This window comes from Pseudochaenichthys georgianus, chromosome 17, assembly GCF_902827115.2.
Source record: "Pseudochaenichthys georgianus chromosome 17, fPseGeo1.2, whole genome shotgun sequence".
In the NCBI taxonomy this organism is placed as follows: domain Eukaryota; kingdom Metazoa; phylum Chordata; class Actinopteri; order Perciformes; family Channichthyidae; genus Pseudochaenichthys; species Pseudochaenichthys georgianus.
The window spans coordinates 21,726,761-21,745,598 of NC_047519.1; the positions used below are offsets into that span (position 1 = coordinate 21,726,761).

Here is an 18,838-nt window from a genome sequence, read left to right on the forward strand (position 1 = left end):
TCAAAGGAATATCCATGTATTTGTCATCGCATCACATATTCATAGCGGTTCAAGGATATCACAACCACTGACAGGATGAATTCAAATAATATCTTTGGATAGTTTTATTAGAATGTAGTCTGAACATAGCTTCCATATAAAATACACAGGCATAGTAAAAGGTAAACACTCCCTGATATATTAACTCTAAGATGACTATTACATAATTTACAAAAGCAATGTAAATATATGAAATAGAACAAACCCCCAGATATAAAATATGTAACTTCAACCAACAGTAGGCAAATGATAATATGTTTTGTACACAGTATAGAATAGAGCTCTTTGGAATATGTGTTAGTCATACCTCATAAGTGTAAATATATGTAACCCATGCTAATTCCCGTGTTATATCAAAAGATGTCACATGAAATCTTAACAAGGTTACAGAACTATTGTTATTTGGTAAATGGTATACAATTTGTCATTCTCATATCTTGACAGTTATCCCCACATTTGAGTCCTGAGACGTTTGCAGACCCCTAGCTGTGTCGACACAAGTGTTTTCCTATTGGGACAGATCCTGTGCTGTTTGCACACACACAGGCTCCGACTCAGGTCCACTAGTTGCAGTGTACTCGGCCGACACGGAGAAACAGTAGGCCGAGTTTGGAATCAGATCAGTGAGAATGATGCTCTCGCCCTGCACCGTTATCTCCTCTGACTCTCTGGAGCTGTCCTGCTTCCTGATGAGCAGGCTGTACTGGGAGGCAGCTTCAACTGGAGACCACTCCAGGAAAACAACTGTAGGCAGTGCTTGTTTGACATTTAGTACTGGAGCTGGGAGGCCTATTGGAAATAAACAAGTCACAGTTTTGAATTAGGTTCCAGCTTGACTTGAGAATAGTTTGTCCAATAAATAAGGAATGAAAAAGCTTGCATGAAAGCTAATTAATTTACATGCATAGAAAGTAACCTTCACATTAGGCTTAACATTAGAAGCTAATCAAAAGCAGCATTCAAGTCTCCCCCTTCAAATGTTTCTTTGGGTTAAACTATTTGTGGTTAAAAATTATGAATGTTTCCCAATTATAAAATCTTGTAAAATGTGTTTAAAAAAAATACAAACTCACCATTTTCTAGGGAGTGTCCACTTAGATCTCTTCTTCTGCGACCTGAGGAACCTGCTAAAGAAAGAAAGATTTCATCATTTAATTTGTTAAAAACAATCAGCAAAAATGTGTCTTTTTTAATGTGTCAAATATTATATAACACACACACACACACACACACACACACACACACACACACACACACACACACACACACACACACACACACACACACACACACACACACACACACACACACACACACACACACACACACACACACTCCAGTCAGTTCCTACCGATTGGCACACTTGTCTCTTTACTGTCCCCAGCTGTGTTGCTGGCTGTTATCACCAGGTCAGTGGATGTGATGCTGTGCAGAGAACAGGACAGTCCTGCAGTGCTGCACAGCTGAGATCTGGGCGTCACACTGTTGTCGTACACGGTGTATGAGGTGGCAAACACTGACGTGTTCCATGAAACTGTGGCAAAGGTGTTGTTACCACTGTACTCCACTGCTATTGGTGGACATGGAGCTAGGAGAAGAGAAATTACAGCTAGATAAAACATCAGGAGTCTTTGTTTAACATGTCTGGCATTTCCCTATTGTTGAAATAGTTGTGATGAAATGTCTGAAAGTAAGACAGCAGCCAATAAATGGAATCAGAAATCATTGCGAAAACAAACACACATCTCTCATGCGAAATAACCAAAATGTCTCTTTGAAAGATTATTGTATTCATGTAGCCTCGAGAAAAGCGGCGTCTTCTGCCTACAGGCCCCGATCACTCTGCAGGAAATAACTTACTTAGAAAAGATGTTTCCAAGGCATTTAAGATATTGAATGGAACATAATTCTCCCAGCTAGATGGTCTCGTAGACCTTTGATTCAATTTTCAAGTTTCAAGGCTTTATTGTCATTTGCACATTAGCTACAGTGTAGATATGGCAATGAAAAACGTAGGTCACAGGCTCCTCCAACAGGGCAACATATATATAGGACATTGAACAAATAAAACAGATAATAACAAGAGAATGTTTGGAGATGTGCAAGTAAATACAAATAAAGAATAGAATAGAAATAGTGCAAGAAGAGTAAATTAACACAAGTAAATGGAATGATATATTAGATAAATAATTTGCAAAATGCAAACAGATGAATGTTTATGGATGTTCTTTAAAAAGTTCAGGTCTTTAATAGATTGTTGATATAATGGTTTAATCACTTTTTTGACTTGTCACAGTAGGAAAAGGAGGTGTAACTAATACAATGAATGACACCTCTATTAAAGTAGAATATGGAACAATGTGCTGAGCTGTGCTGGAGTTTAAGTACTCAAGTAAAAGTACGTGTTTGAGGTAATTGTTATCAAAGGCCGTGAAATCCAGGATGTAAGAATGTTTGAACAGAAGCTTGAGTGTTAAGTGTAGTTTACCTGTTGTACCACTACGCGGCACAGAGGGCTGGCTGGTACCACCAGGGCTCCTGCTCTTCACTGTAGCCCAGTAGGATGAACCGCAGGGGAGAGGAATCTCAAAGTACGTCATGCTTGTCCAATAGGAAGAGATCTCAAACAGAGCCTGGCTATCTCCCAGCAGACTTCCGTTTAACTCCAGCAAATACTCAGTGTCTCTACAGGTGATCTGAGTCCAGTTGAAGTACAACATCTGGGTTTCATTCTGCATCGTAAAGAGCCCCACATCAAAACTGTCTGGGGGACAAGGGGCTGAGAGAAATAGATAGAGAGGATTATTTAATGTAATAATCAATTTCAGTGCAAATGTTTCTAAGTTATTGGACCAGCTCTTGTACCTGCTCCACTCTGCACTGGGTCACTGACGGAGCTGTTGCATATCCCATCTGAGGCCTGAACAGTGAAATTGTAAAGTGTTCCACAATCAAGGCCCTGGATGGTGCAGCTGGGATTTATGCTTTCACAGTACAGCATGTCTCCATTTTCGGCCTGGGCACAGCCATAGTAGTCCACAGCGTTATCTCCGGGAGTCCATGACAACAATGCGGACTGATTATTACAGTGTGAAATAACTGAGAGACCATCTGGCTGGCAGGGACCTGGACAGAAAAGAAAGATATGATAAAACTGCTGAAACAAATATCATTCGGGCATATTTGGTCAACATATGAATGTACACAGGTATTCTCTATCTATATAAAGACAACTACCTGTGTTAAGTGTAGCGTTTTGACTGGCTTTGCTGGTGCAGTTCTCGTGGCTGGCAGTCACAGATATGTCATACTGCTGGCCACAGTGGAGCTCCGATATGCTGCAGTTACTGGAGGTGGTGTTGCATGTTACATGTCCATTTGCGCCCATTGCGACCACATGATATGTTTCAGCTACAAGAGAGGGGCTCCAGGACACCAGTGCACTGTCGTCCGCACAGGTTGACCCAACCACCAACACGTTACTGGGTGGACACGGCTCTGTGGGAAATAGTGATGTTTTTTACACTGGTGCAACAATCAGGATTTAGGAGCATGGATTTAGAATCTGAAAACAGTTGGTATGTTTTTGGTCATTTTTAATCAAACCACCAATGACTGTTGGTCAAAACAACCCAACACAAATCTGGCGGTGCAGAAAAAACTGTTTTGTGTTTTAAACATTTGATAAATATACCTACAGATAAAAAAATTAATCGTTTTTTGTCACTGACAGTTAATATTATGGAGAAATGTTAAGGCGTTTTAAAGGAAAACTACTTCTTGACATAATATCACAAATGGTCACACATTATTGTGTTATTAATTGAGTGTTTGTGGTGATGGTGGGTGGATTTTGTCATTTTTGGATAGAACCATGGTAGTGATTTGGACCTGTTTACAGTCTTTATGCTAAGATTGATGGATTCATATTTACTGGACAGATATGAATTTGGTATTTATATTATCATCCAAGTCTCAGCAATAACCAAAGAAGCTAAATGTCAAACTGTTGCACAGGTCAAAGAAAAAATGAGAACCACTCATCAAACAATGTCCTTCAAAGTTAGCACTTGAAAAGATGGTATGAAATGCATGACAAAAATCAACAGAAATCGACATACCCATGCTTATTCTGTATGGTGGACTCCTCAGACTGCTGCACTGGTCTGATGAAGCGGCAACAATGATGGTGTAATGGAGGCCACACTGTGCTCCATGGAGGTAGCAGCTAGTGCCAGTGTTATTGCAGGAGAGGTAGGTGTGATCACTGGCTTCTGCTGTGGCAGTGTACACAGTGTTTCCCTCTGCATCCCACAACACGAGGATTGAGGAATTGTGGCACTGAGCAACCGCTGTGATACCAGAGAGGGTGCAGGGAGCTGGGGGAACAGACAGAATTTCATTTACTGACTGCAGAATGTATGCATTTATGTTTTACTCAGGGTTGGGCATTATTTCAAATTGAGATGCATATTTCTTTCAACAAGTCAGAAATGTGTTACCTGTCTGCAGGTCGATCGTGGTGCTTGGCTGACTCTCACATTTGCTGTTTTTAGCAATAACACTGAAGTTATATAGTGAACCACAGGCCAGGCCTTCCACCTCACAGGTTGTGTTGGAGGAAGAGGTGCAGTTGCCTATATAGTTGTCTTCACCTACAGCTAACACAGTATAGCTGTCTGCCCCTGGAGCAGCGTCCCATGATATCCAGGCAGAATTTGTCACACAATCGAGCCTGCCACTAATTCCCTCAGGCTGGCAGGGAGCTGGAAAGTAAAAATGACATAACATTTACTTTGGTGACAGAAAGGATATGTTTATGCAAGGATGAATGGCTGTAGAAGCTTGCTTACCTGCCATGATACTGTAGGCCTGACTCTGCTGGCTTCCACAGGCGCCTCTGATGGAGGTGACATGAACACTGAATGTTTTCCCACATGTCATATTTCTCATGGAACATGCAGTGTTTGTGGTGTTACAGCCACCAATGGTTACTCCATTGTCTGCAGTTACTGATGTCAAAAAGTGGTTTGCTTCTCTGACGGCATCCCAAGAAATCATCAGGTCGTTTGACAAACAGTCGACCTCAGCACTCACGCTCTGAGGCGGGCAGGGCGCTGGGAATAAGTAGAGATTTTAAAGTTAGAAATGTGTGTTGTAAACGGCACAAAAGTAAAAACACGTGTTAATAAAACTGTGTTAATTTAGTTTGTTAACCAACCCTAGGCTAGTATCACCTTGTTTGTGATTAGTCACAGTGTTTCAATGTCTGTATCAACAATAACTTGTTTTATGTGCGTGAGACAACTTTCATATTTCTTCAAGTATAGTTTTTAGGTGATAAAACATAGTTTGCTTAATTTTTCATCCAATATTGTTTTTAGTTTTAATGTCTGGGAGGCAGGAGAACAAAGACAGAGGAGGATGCAATCAGATCGTTTTAGTTAGTGCTTCCCTGTCTGTGAGGACTTAGACTTAAACTTCCTTAATTTAATGTGTACAATTGACAGTGTCACAGGAGTGCACAGGAACGACACTTTCCAAGGCAAAATAATAAAAGCATGCGTTAACTTTGGGGCAGAAGATCGCATGCACAATGTTGACGCATGCGTAGTCCTGCGCAAGGCACGCAAAACAGTGAAAGTGAATATTGATTAGCAGGTGTGTCGGTTTTTATAGCGATGATTTTTACGAGATAATGACAGCTAAGCAAACTGAACACTTATTCAAATTGAATTTTTAAATATCTGTATGGTTCAGGCGCAACATGAGCACAAATCACCAACAAGTTTAGTTGAGCTTGAGTTTCGGCTAAGTAAACAACTAGCGCTAAACTAGCGTAGGCTACCTGGCTTAGTTAGCTGTGTTCCTAACCTTTTCGCTAGCATCCTGTTGGATAACACATAATCAGCAGCCCCCCCAACAACGGACGACAACAAAGTATCGCACTGAGTGGCCAAGGACAGCCCAGATGAACGTTTACGAGGGAGGAGACACTTCCCTCATTGTCCATGGACAGGTGAGGAGCCGCCATTCAGGTTGATAAGGACCGAATGAACCAGACTTCTGGGGTTGAGTAACTCATGGATGGGGACATAATTTGTCTTTGAGTTTTCCATTTTCCATGATCCATCATTTGTACTAAGGTAAACTGTTTAGAGCAGGGGTGTCAAACTCAAGGCCCGGGGGCCAAATCCGGCCCGTGACTTCATTTTGTGTGGCCCCACAAGGGCTTGCAAAGAATATACTATGTTTATTATACGGTTACATGATGATTTACAGAAGCACGTTGCCCATAGACTACATGTCCCACAATGCATCTCAAATTAGACTTATTTCTTCTAAATATGCGTTTTTTCTTAGAATGTGCCCTTTTCTCAGAATTTGACTCTTTTTTTTAAATGTTACATTTTTTTTAAATGTCACTTTTTTTCCAGTTTTTCTTTTAAATCATTTTGTGACATTCTCACTGAAGAGACTTGCAATTATTTGCCCCCCAGACTTCTGCTTTCAGACGTAGTTAATTATGAAGTTATTACCCTATCAGATAATAATCCAATGCAGAGGCAATAATGTAATATATAATACATTATTTTATATATATATTTATATAAAAGTTATAACCAGCCCTTTGAGTGCAGCCATAATGCTTATGTGGCCCGCGATTAAATTGAGTTTGACACCCCTGGTTTAGAGGTACAGTCGCCGACTCAATACACATAAAAAGTATGCAGTGCACTAAATGCAGGTTGTATTACTATCAGAGTTGGGAAGTAATTAGGTACATTTGATCAAGTTTCATTTTTTTGCTACTTTGTACTTATACTCCACTACAATTCAGCGGTTAATCGTGTGCTTGTTTACTCCACTACATTTATTTAATATCTTTAGTGACTTTGCATATTTAGATTTATGTTGTGAAATATAATCAACACTCAAATAAGACTTTAATTACATCTGGAGTAAATTCACATTCGACCCAGCAGTAAATTAAGTAATTCAAATTAGTCCCACCATTACCAGATATCATAAACACATCAATACATTAATAATTATAATCAAAACACATTATTCTGAAATGGGCCAATCTGCACAATGAGTACTTTTACTTCTGGTATTTTAAGTATATTTTGATGCTAATACTTTTGTACTTTTATTTGAGTAACCTTTTAAATGCAGGACTATTACTTATTACAGAGCACACCGTGGTAGTTCTACTTTGACTTAAATACAAGATCTGAGTACTTCTTCCACCTCCCTGTGTTGAGTGTATTATTGGTGTTGTCTGTCTCACCTGAGTTGAATACCAGAACCTGGCTGGGGATACTGGAGCAGTTGTCATCCATAGCAACCACCTGAACAGAGTAGCTGTTGCCACAGGTGATGTTGTCAAGGCTACAGTTGAGGCTAGAGGTTTGACAGCTGACATTGTTATGACTACTGTGGGCCATCAATGAGTACTGTACAGGTACAGCCCCCTGACTGGCGGTCCAGGACACAACAGCGGTGTTGTTATCACAGTCCATCACCACGGAGACATTAGTGGGAACACATGGCACTGCAGGAAGAAGGAAGACAACAGCATGATGGGTAAAACGTCATGACGTTGAATATCAACAATACCTAATGTATTCATGCATATAACATTGATACATTGTAGATCATCATAAGGATAAGCAGAGGTACAGTTATTCTAAAAGAGTAGTCATTCCAACTCTTAAAAACTAATGTTGACACATATGAGTGCAAACATATAGATAAAAACTTTATAAATGTGATTAGAGCATATAGTCATTTAATCAAATACATGCAATTTTTACAAGTATAATTGCAGAATGTCATATATTTTTTACCTATATATCCATGTATATGCAGTATATATTATGGTAAATACTTGAAAACAATATCATATTGTCTACACGATATACATATTGCCATATTCTGCAATATTATCTTGTGTTATTGTCGTAAATATAACTTGTCAAAGTTTTGTTGAAACAATTTAATTTAGGGAAAACACTACCCTCATATCGAAAGAGTATAAAAGCCTGTCTGGAAAATCCTCATAAAATCATACAGACATTTCCTTGCTCACAAAGACCCCTAAAAGAACAATGTTATATGTAATTTTGGTTTGTGACCTTTTGCATCATCCCTTGAATTAAGATTGGTAATGTAAAAAAAGAAAGAAAGTATACCACCAACTGTTGATAACAAAGATAAAGCATTATGCAACCAAAAGCCTTTTTTAAACCCCCACCTGACTGCAGACTGGTGGTGTGACTGGAGGTGATGTTACACTGCTGGTTGGAGGCTGTGACTGACACGGAGAAGTTTTGCCCGCAGGTGAGTCCCGGGACGCTGCATTCATTAGAGTCGGACATGCACATGGGGGAGATGCCAGTGTCAGTCTGCATTGTTGCTGTGTAGTAGTCGGACCCATTAGTTGCCTGCCACATTACCATGACGATGCCAGAGAGACAGTCCTGCCTGGTGGAGACTCCTGCAGGTGGACACGGCCCTGGGAAAAACAAATACTATACATGTTTGACCTGTTTCAGCACACTCTTATTATATTTAGTTTTTAATCTTATCTCCTTGAATGTGAAAGTGTATTTCGTGAACATACATGTCTGTATGGAAGCCGATGCACTGGAGTTTCCAGGACAGTGCTGGTTTTGAGGTGTGACTGTGAGGCTGTAGTTTATTCCGCAGCTAAAGCCAGAGAAGTGGGCCGTGGTGACATTAGTGGTGAGAACAGTTGTTTTGTTTCCTGCCTCGCATGATACCATATACACATTTGTCCCGTTACTGGCATCCCAGCTCAGTGAGACCACTTTCATATCACAATTCATAGTGGCAGCCAAGTTCTGGGGCACACAGGGATCTGGAAAAAACAAAAGATGAGTGACGTATTAACAGCATTATTCAACCACATCTATGTTTTAGTACACCAACTTCAATTGCAATGCACATTTAATGATAACGTTTTATCATGTGGGTGCGTTACTTTCTTATATTTTCCAAAGTTTCTTTTAAGAACAATTTCAGTTTTTACTTATAAAATGGACAATGTTGTAGGAATGTCCTTGAAGGAAATTATAGTTTAAATCCAAGCAAATAGTAATTTGTCATTCATTTCTGATTGAAAGTTTGATGCTGAATATGAAGATGTATAAGCCCTTTTTTTGCTTCACTGACTTAAAGCTTGGGTTGAACAACCAAATTATTTAAAATGAATTCCTTAGAGGTGTGATAAACACTGTCTACATTTTTCCATTTTATTGATACCAAATGAAAAGAAGAAATCTTAACAAACTTTAGACGACGTACCCATATAGATGATGGAGCTGTTGCTAGGCAGGCTTGTGCAGTTGCCATTCTTTGCCCTCACTACAACAGTGTACTCCTCTCCACACTGCAGGTCGTTCCAGCTGCAGTCGGTGCTGTTGGTGAGACACTGGTGGGCGTGGCCATCAAGCCCAGTTGCTACAGCAACATATGTTTCAGCGCCATCACTGGACCCCCAGCTGACTGAGCCCATGTTAAACTCACACTGTGCATAGGTCGTCACATCGCTGGGGGGGCATGGTGCTGGGAGAGAGAGAGGAAGGTGGAGAACTCAACTAAACACAAGCTTGTGACAGAAGTTATGCATTGTGAATTGTTGCCTCAGATATTAGATTATACCAGTTTTGAAGAAGGCGGGGCTGCTGGGGATGCTGTCACAGTCACTGCCTTGTGCTTGTACAGTCACATTGTAGTCCTGTCCGCATGGTAAAGTAGCTGCTGGAATACTCTGGGTTGCGTTGTGGATCTTCACGTATCCAAGGCTCCCAGTAGTCGTTACTAAGTAATTCACGACACCACTTGCTTGGTACCAGGAGATCTGGACCTGCTCATTCTGACAGAGCATCTGAGCAGAAACGATCACAGGCTGGCAAGGCTCTGAGGAGAGCATAATAAATGAAGAGAGAGAGAAACAATTAAGATGATGACCAATTTAGCAGAAACAAATAAAGTACTAGATCCTTCAGTAGAAGTAGAAATTCCTATATGATGAAATATTAAGTTAATTAATCGATTAGGAGTTGGGCACAAAATTAATCTGCACCGATTTTGATATTTTTCTTTGTTTATCATAAACATTGACATCTTGTAGACAACATGATTTATTGTTAAATGACAAAATAATTGCTTTCAGAGCCTTAGAGTATTTTGTACATTAAATTAGTGTTTTGTTATTTCTAATGGCTTAATAAGTAAGCAACATTTGAATATAGCACCTGGTGGAGATGAAGCTAAATGTAACCTCTTTGTTTGTTAATTGAATCACTCAAACAAACAGTGCATCTATTTTTTGAAATGGTCACATAAAATCTGCCATGTAACCATAGCTATCAAAATAAAAATAAATGGGAGTAAAAAGTACAATATCTGCTATAGATGCAATGTGTTGAAGTAGAAGAGTAACAGCAGACAATGGAAATAGCCAATTGATGTAGAATAATCTTAAAAATGTTACTTGAATTAAGTACTTGGTTAAAGAGTATTTAGTTACTTTTGACCACTGAAACGGGCAGAAGTAACTAAGCTTCTTGAGTACCTGTTTGGTTGGACACGGTGCTGCTGGCTTGGCTCCTGCAGCCTTGACTGTCTGCTGTTACGGTAAAGTTGTACGTCTCTCCACAGTCCAGACTGGCAAATTGACACGTAGAGCCTGTAGAGTTACACGTCTGCACCGGCCCTCCTGATGTCTTGATGGCGTTAGCTACGTACAGCTCAGCATCAGACCTCTCCTCCCAGGACAGGACTGCGGTGTGGGAGCCACACTGCAGGGAAACATCTACACGCTGAGGAGGACAAGGACCTACAAAAAGATGTGAACAGATTAAACCTTGGTTCATATTCGCCACTTATGAGGATTTGCTGTAAAACTCACGCGTTGTGAGGTTAGCGTGCATCGGCGCACTGAGGCTGCACTGCTCGTTGCTGGCGGTGAAGCTGAGGTTGTAGGTTTCTCCACAACTTAAACCCGTCACGTTACAGCTGTTCTGCTGAGTTTCACACAGTGACAGAATACTTCCACTGACGATGGCTGTCAGGGAAAGGTTTGCTGCGCCATAAGTAGCATTCCAGGACACAACGGCAGCGCCATCATGAATACAGTCCACCTCTATCTCTACCTCTCTGGGCAGACATGGAGCTGAGGAACACAGTATGTATATCAATTGACACCTAAAGAAACAAACGGAAGCGAAACTGCATGCTGAGTAATGTATGTGTTTACCTGATGTAAGCGAGACTACTGTGCTGTCAGAGCTGTTGTACTGCTGACCCAGTGCCTTGACCCAGACGTTGTACTCTGTGCCACACATCAGCCCTGAGACAACACATTGGGTACTTGTGTGATCGCCATAACAGGAAGCGGAGTAGCCACCTTGGTCGTCAAAGAAGGCGACATAACCCACAGCGAAGTCACTCTGCTGCCAGGAAACAGTCGCAGTGAGTTGTTCACACGCCATACTGACTTGAACGATGGTGGGTGGGCAGGGTTCTGAGTAGAAAGAAGACACACAAGAAAGAAGAAAACACATTAAGAGCCATATCTGCAGCTAATGGAATATTCTTTCTAATCTGATGACGAACCTGTCATGTGGTGGTAGGGTTCAGAAGTGCTGTTGCAGGCCAGGTTTTGTGCCATCACAGTGACGTTGTAGATCTGACCACACTGCAGACCATCGATGGAGCAGGTGGTGTTGGTGGTGTTACAGGTGACCCCCGAGCCCAGGTCAGCCACAGCCTGGACAGAGTATGAGGTGGCACCTTGTGCTGCAGCCCACATCACCTGGGCCGTGCCCACATTGTGGTGGACGGAGAGATTCATGGGGACACAGGGCTCTGGAGGAAGAAAGGGTTAACTTAGTGGCAGACAGTTACATCCAATTCAATGAAGAAACAATGATAGTGCTCTACTCCTATTCTTAAACGCGGTGATATTGTGATTCATGACATTTTCAAAATCACAACGAAAATACATAAATTCACATTATTTCTTTTTTTTTCTTTGAATGTAAATAAAGTGACATAAAAAAACGTACAAAGCTTATAAAAAAAAAGTGACATGGAAGGGGGGGGGGTCTGGGCTAGTAATGCTTTGTTAATGAATGTGCCCCTGGCCTCCTATCGTTTCCTAAAAGTAGTCCCCTGGTTGTGAAAAGGTTGGTGTTCCACTAACACATTGACTGACATGCTACAAGGTACAGGTAAACCCGCTGTACCTGTGGTGAGGTGTCCTGCCATGTGAGCAATTTGGTTGCAAGTATTTCCCAGAGCCTTCACAGTGACATTGTACTCCTCTCCACACTGCAGGGAGCTCAGCTGACAGTTGGTGTTGTTGGTGGTGCAGCTGGTGGTGTGACCTGATGAAGCCGTCAGCTCAGTAACACAGGACACAACTCCAACGCTGGGCTGCCAGGATATTGTAGCAGAGTTGGCCTCACAGTCCATAAAGGCTGTGATGCTGCTCGTCTGGCAAGGTTCTGTGAGGATAAGAAGAATACAACAGCCATACCATCATCACACTATAGCAAAAAACTATTACTGAGATAATGCATTAAGTGAGAAGTCGTATGATTTTCACATAGACTTTTAACCATATGGAGTCGCCCCCTGCTGGATATTAGAAAGAGTGCATTTTCTTTATTTCTAAGAGTAAAGACAATGCACTTCTTTGGTGCCTCTCTTTACCTGTTGTAAATGAGACCGCTGTGCTGTCAGAGCTGTTGTACTGCTGACCCAGTGCCTTGACCCAGACGTTGTACTCTGTGCCACACATCAGCCCTGAGACAACACATTGGGTACTTGTGTCTGCGCCATAACAGGAATCTAAGTGGCCACCTTGGTTGTCAAAGAAGGCGACATAACCCACAGCGAGGTCACTCTGCTGCCAGGAAACAGTCGCAGTGAGTTGTTCACACGCCATACTGACTTGAACGATGGTGGGTGGGCAGGGTTCTGAAAGAAGGGAAACACATATTTAAGAATAAGAAATCTAGACTGTAAATATGTTGACATGTCTTTCCCGATGAGATGACGAACCTGTCATGAGGCGACTAGTTTCAGAGATCATACTGTCACAGACGGTGTTTCGTGCCATCACAGTGACGTTGTAGATCTGACCACACTGCAGGCCGTTCATGGAGCAGGTGGTGTTGGTGGTGTTACAGGTGACCCCCGAGCCCAGGTCAGCCACAGCCTGGACGGAGTATGAGCTGGCACCTCGTGCTGCCGCCCACATCACCTGGGCCGTGCTCACATTGTAGTGGACGGAGAGATTCATGGGGACACAGGGCTCTGGAGAAAAGACAAAGATGTTAGTGATACAGTAAATGTCACTCTTTTAGGTTTGGGTCTGTGTTAAAGTATCAACAGTTCCAGTTTAAGTTGAGCTCACCTGTAACCAGCCAGGCGGGGGTGCTGGCAGGGCCAGAGCAGCCTGTGTGCATGGCCTCCACTACAACAGAGTAATGCTGTCCACAGACCAGGTCGCTGAGGTCACAGGATGTGCCCATCTCACTGCAGGAGGAGTTGTGTCCATTTAAGGAGGTTGCTTGAACGCTGTAGGCTGTGGCTGCAGACGCGCTACTCCAGCTGACCACAGCGTTAAGTGTAGTACAATTCAGTTCAGCTGACACATTGGTGGGAGGGCATGGGGCTAGAAAAGAAGAAAGACACAGTTGAGAGGAATAAAGATGAGTTGAAACACTTGTAAAAGACAATATATGGAATACTTTAACATTTTGGGAAATATGCTTATTTGTTTTATTGCATGTAAATGAGCTAACAAAAACATGAAAATATGTAAAAAGGTGATAATACACTAATAAAAACACTACACTAGCTGCATATACACTGAACAAAAATATAAACGCAACCATTTTTCATGAGATGAACTCAAAGATCTAAAACATTTTCTATATACACAAAATAACCATTTCTCTCAAATATTGTTCACAAATCTGAAAAAATCTGTGACAGTGAGCACTTCTCCTTTGCCGAGATAATCCATCCCACCTCACAGGTGTGGCATATCAAGATGCTGATTAGACAGCATGATTATTGCACAGGTGTGCCTTAGGCTGGCCACAATAAAAGGCCACTCTGAAACGTGCAGTTTTGCTTTATTGGGGGGGTCCGAAAACCAGGCAGTATCTGGTGTGAGCGGTAGGGGTAGGGTTAGGGTTAGTGTAATGTTGTGAATCGAGTGGCCTGTGTTCGTCGTCCATAACATACGCCTGCTCATACCATAACCCCACCACCACCATGGGCCACTCGATTCACAACATTACCCTAACCCTAACCCTACCCCTCACACCAGATACTGACTGGTTTTCAGACCCCCCCCAATAAAGCAAAACTGCACGTTTTAGAGTGGCCTTTTATTGTGGCCAGCCTAAGGCACACCTGTGCAATAATCATGCTGTCTAATCAGCATCTTGATATGCCACACCTGTGAGGTGGGATGGATTATCTCGGCAAAGGAGAAGTGCTCACTATCACAGATTTTTTCAGATTTGTGAACAATATTTGAGAGAAATGGTTATTTTGTGTATATAGAAAATGTTTTAGATCTTTGAGTTCATCTCATGAAAAATGGGAGCAAAAACAAAAGTGTTGCGTTTATATTTTTGTTCAGTGTAGATTCCCTAGAACATATCCTGTTTGTTTAATTCATATAAAAGCTTAAGTGTAAAACAAACTGTTACTCTAAGAAATCTTCAGCGTACCTGAGAGCTTCTCTTTAGGAGTGCTCATCTCGCTCATGCACACATTGGTGTGTCCCATCACAGTGAAAGTGTAGAGCTGACCACAGGTCAGGTTCAGGAAGGAGCAGCGGCTCTCAGTGGAGTCGCAGGTGGAGTTTACACCTGATGCAGACATGGCTTTAACAGTGTAGTTCTGTGTTGTGTTGCTGTGCTCGTTCCACTTCACCATCATGACGTTGCTGCTACAGTTCTCCTCGACAGTGGTGTTCTCAGGTTCACACGGAGCTAGAGGTGGTTGAACAAAGAGGAACATTTCCTTTAAAATCATATTTCTTCAGCAAACATAATGTCAGTTATGGGTGTCAATGTGCTACACTGACCAGACTGAACCTTGTAGTCAGATCCAGCTATGATTTCGCAGTGAATGGAGGAGGAGGTGACAGCCACCTCGTAGAGCTTTCCACACAGCAGGTCGTGAATGGAGCAGAAGTTGGAGGTTGAGTTACAGGAGGCTCTGTGTCCATCGGTGCTGATGGCCCAGGCGGTGTAATCATCTGAGCCGGGGGTCTGTGCCCAACTCACATTCATCACTTTGGTATCACACTCTAACTCGGCTGAGACATCTTCTGAGAGACAGGGAGCTGTGGAAGAGAGTTTGATGACAGGTAAGAGCACACTCAACAGCAAGGGGGTTTACAAGTCTGTGACTGTGGGTCTATTGATCCAATAGACAAATCAAACTAGGAAAGCCGAATGTGCTGTTTAACATAACTTCAGACTATTTGTTTCTGACCCTAGGGTACCAGGAAAACAGTAAACACTCCAATCCACACACAGTTTGGATTCCCCCCTGGGGAGGCCCACTTTAACCTTCACCTTTTCTGTATTTATTTATGCGTGTAAAGGTTGTGTTGACATTGCTTAATTAAATCCATGAGTGACAAAACTGTTCATTAGTCTTAAATGCTTGGTTGTGCCTCAGGATGTGCTATCTTCTTCACCTTGACATATATGGAACTATGTTCACTTTCTTTTTATAGATAAATTAACATAGTTATCATTGTGAAATGTCATGGTGTGTGGCGCAGTGGGTTGTGCGTTGGTGTTCGGATCAGGTCACAGGTTCAAACCCCACTGCAGTCAGCATGTCGTTGTGTCCCTGAGACACTTCACCCCAAATTGCTCCTGTGGTGATTGCCCACAGTATTGAGTATGTAAGTCGCTTTGGATAAAAGCGTCTAACATGTAACATGTCATGTAAAGTCATGGAACAATTCCTTTATATCTTACCGGACTCAAAAGTAATGTCTGCATGTTTGCTGCTGTTGCAGCTGTTAGTGGAAGCTACCAGTGTAGCTGTGTACTCCCTGCCACAGTGAAGTCTCACAGCGCAGGAGGTGTCATTGGAGGAGCAGGATGTGACGTGTCCGTGCTCTCCCGCCACCTCCACAGTGTAGAAAGCGGCTCCACTGCTCTCAGACCAGGAGAAGTTCCCTCTGTTTGTCCCACAGTCCACATGAGCAGTCAGGTTGGTTGGCTGACAAGGAGCTGGAAGAAGTGAAAAACTGATTTTAGATTATGATCTTTCTTCACTTCAGGTAAACTCTTGCAGACGTCGCCATAGAAACACATCCTACCTGTGCTTATTTCTATGGGCGGACTGTAGCTGCTGCGGCAGTTTCCATCCTGTGCTGCCACGCGGAAAGCATATCTCTGTCCACACAGCAGGTTGGTCAAAGTGTGTGAGGTATTAGAGGTAGTGAGCACTGAAGGAGTGGGGGTGCCTATCCTCTCGGTGTGTAAAGTGTAGTTGGTCCCTGACACCTGACTCTGGTCCCATGTGAGGCTCAGGGTGTTATCATCGCAACTAACTTGGCCCAGCAAGTTGTCAGGTGGACACAGAGCTAGGATAATACAGAATGGATAAGAAAAGTGTCAGTGCACAATTGCTGCATCTATATTTCAACAGTTTTCGCATAACGGTGTCCTCTCACCTGTTCTCAGCTCCACGGCTGAGCTGGGCTCGCTCCAGCAGCCTCTGTCTACAGTCACAACAGTAACATTATAGGTGTCCCCACAGTGGAGGTCAGTGACATTGCACGAGTTGGAATAGTTGGAACTGCAAGTGTGATTGTTTCCATCATTTGCAGTTGCTGTTGCGATGTACATCTCAGCCCCTGTTACATGAGACCATGAGACAGTGCTGTCGTCACAAGCCAGAGACACGGTGACATTACTGGGAGCGCAAAGACCTGGGGAGAGGAACAAAAGTGTTTAATGTTGAGCTGAAATGGAAGGATATCTCAGATGTGGAACATGGTTTCAAGCCTTTCAGCACCTGCTTTAAAGATGTCAGCTGCACTTTGTTGTCCTGTGCATGTCTCAGAGTATGGTGTGACTGTGATGTTATAGGTTTCACCGCAGTGGATGTCAGGTAGTGGACAGCTGGTAGTGTGGGTGTGGCAGTGGTGTGCGTGTCCATCCCTGCTCGTCACTGTCACATTGTATCCCACAGCACTGGGGCTTCCTACCCACCAGACCAGGGCTGAGTGGTTGAAACAAACCAGTGTGGCGCTAACATTCTGCGGGGCACACGGGACTGGGGAACAAAAAGAAAAGAAACAAGGAAGTTATTTACTAACTGAGACTTTGTAAGGTTCAGAAGTTCATTCAATTGCTTGAGATTGTGAGATGTGCTTTCTTGTCAATAGTTGGTATATAAAGATGAAACAAGAAGCCAATTTGATTAGCTTAGCCCAAAGACAGCTAGCCCGGATCTGTAAAGTGTCGAAACTTTAGAGATCATTTACACTTTATATCATACACCACAAAAAACAGCTTTAAACCATCCTTTACCAGTACCTATATAATCCGTTGGACTACTTTTCTTCATTTTGCCTGGTTTATAAGCTCTACATAGGTGGAATAATGACCTGTTTCCAGAGATTCGCTGACACTGGGGGTGCTGATGCACTGCTCCCCCTGAGCCTGGACGGTTACATTTAAATCCAAGCCACAGGGAAGATTGTGGAATGAACAACTAGTGTTTGTTGTCTGGCAGCTGTCCTGATGGCCTCCTCCTGCTACCTGAGCCAGGAAGCTGAGGTGTCCCACAGGGTCAGTCCAACTGAACTCTGCGGTGTTGCTGCCACACGTATATTGCTTTGATACAATTCTTGGAGAACAGGGGGCTGAGAAGTAAATCACAAGACAAAGTATATTGATGTAGGTTTAGCCGAAAGCATATCTATTTAATATTCTCTAACAACATTCACGCACTTACCTGTGGTAATGTTGGTGCTTGAGCCAGGTGCACTGTCGCACTGGCTTCCTCGTGCAATGACTGTGGTCATGTAGGTTTGACTGCAGAGCAGATCTGTCAGGGTGCATGTAGCAGTAGCTGAGCTGCATGAAACTGTGTGCCCGTTTGGTGCTGTCGCATTAACTACGTAACTTGTGACATCAGCCATCGGCGTCCATGACAGAGAGGAAGAATTAGTGCCACAGATGAGGGTGCTGTTCTGGATTGAGGGAGAGCAGGGAGCTGAGAAGGAGCAAAGAAGCGGATAATTAGTTGTTTCTAAAGACCTTAAAATAAAAAAGTTTCTCTTTTTGCATTTAAAAGCTTAAGGCTGTCCAGGTTTCCCTCTTTTCTACCTGTCATCAGGATTGTGCTGATGCTTCCAGTGCTGTTACAGGTGGCATCCTCAGCAATCACAGTCAGGTTGTAAACCTTTCCGCACTGCAGCTGGTTCAGCTGACAGGAAGTCGTATTGCTCCTACAGGAAGTATAATGCGGAGAGCTGTCCTCTCGAGCGAGTACAGTGTAGGCCACGGCCCCGTCAGCAGCTTCCCAGGACACCGTGGCTGCATCCGAACCGCACTGGAGGACACTGGTCACATTGATAGGGTCACATGGTCCTGGAAGACAAGATAGAGAGGGGGAATGAAATACATGATGTAAAGTCACAAAACGTTTTACATAAAATGTTCAAAAATATGTAAACTCAACCTGTTATCACAACAGTTTG

At 42.7% G+C, this 18,838-nt stretch overlaps 1 protein-coding gene across 1 annotated transcript; it reads right to left on the reverse strand.

The window, feature by feature from the left end:
- Nucleotides 1-86: 86 nt before the first annotated feature.
- Nucleotides 87-13,603, reverse strand: LOC117462994 (fibronectin-like). The gene is made up of 22 exons (XM_034105393.2): nucleotides 13,496-13,603; nucleotides 13,141-13,395; nucleotides 12,790-13,056; nucleotides 12,321-12,581; nucleotides 11,689-11,940; nucleotides 11,330-11,596; nucleotides 10,982-11,245; nucleotides 10,646-10,909; nucleotides 9,730-9,987; nucleotides 9,373-9,633; nucleotides 8,669-8,926; nucleotides 8,300-8,560; nucleotides 7,334-7,597; nucleotides 4,893-5,156; nucleotides 4,542-4,805; nucleotides 4,161-4,418; nucleotides 3,277-3,537; nucleotides 2,905-3,165; nucleotides 2,528-2,818; nucleotides 1,391-1,627; nucleotides 1,113-1,166; nucleotides 87-828 (listed from the first exon to the last, which is right to left on the reverse strand). The coding sequence occupies exons 1-22, from the start codon at nucleotides 13,545-13,547 to the stop codon at nucleotides 548-550; spliced, it is 5,355 nt and encodes a 1,784-aa protein (XP_033961284.1). The 5' UTR covers nucleotides 13,548-13,603; the 3' UTR covers nucleotides 87-547.
- Nucleotides 13,604-18,838: the final 5,235 nt, after the last annotated feature.

What these genes read in the sequence shown, in the direction of transcription:
- LOC117462994 (XM_034105393.2), bottom strand. Translation starts at nt 13,547, where the DNA reads ATGCACACAGGCTGCTCTGGCCCTGCCAGCACCCCCGCCTGGCTGGTT. An exon ending in CAGCTCCATCATCTATATGG is followed by an intron (nt 8,927 to 9,372) that starts GTACGTCGTCTA and finishes TGTTTTTTCCAG; the next exon opens with ATCCCTGTGTGCCCCAGAAC. An exon ending in CACGATCGACCTGCAGACAG is followed by an intron (nt 4,419 to 4,541) that starts GTAACACATTTC and finishes CTGTTCCCCCAG; the next exon opens with CTCCCTGCACCCTCTCTGGT.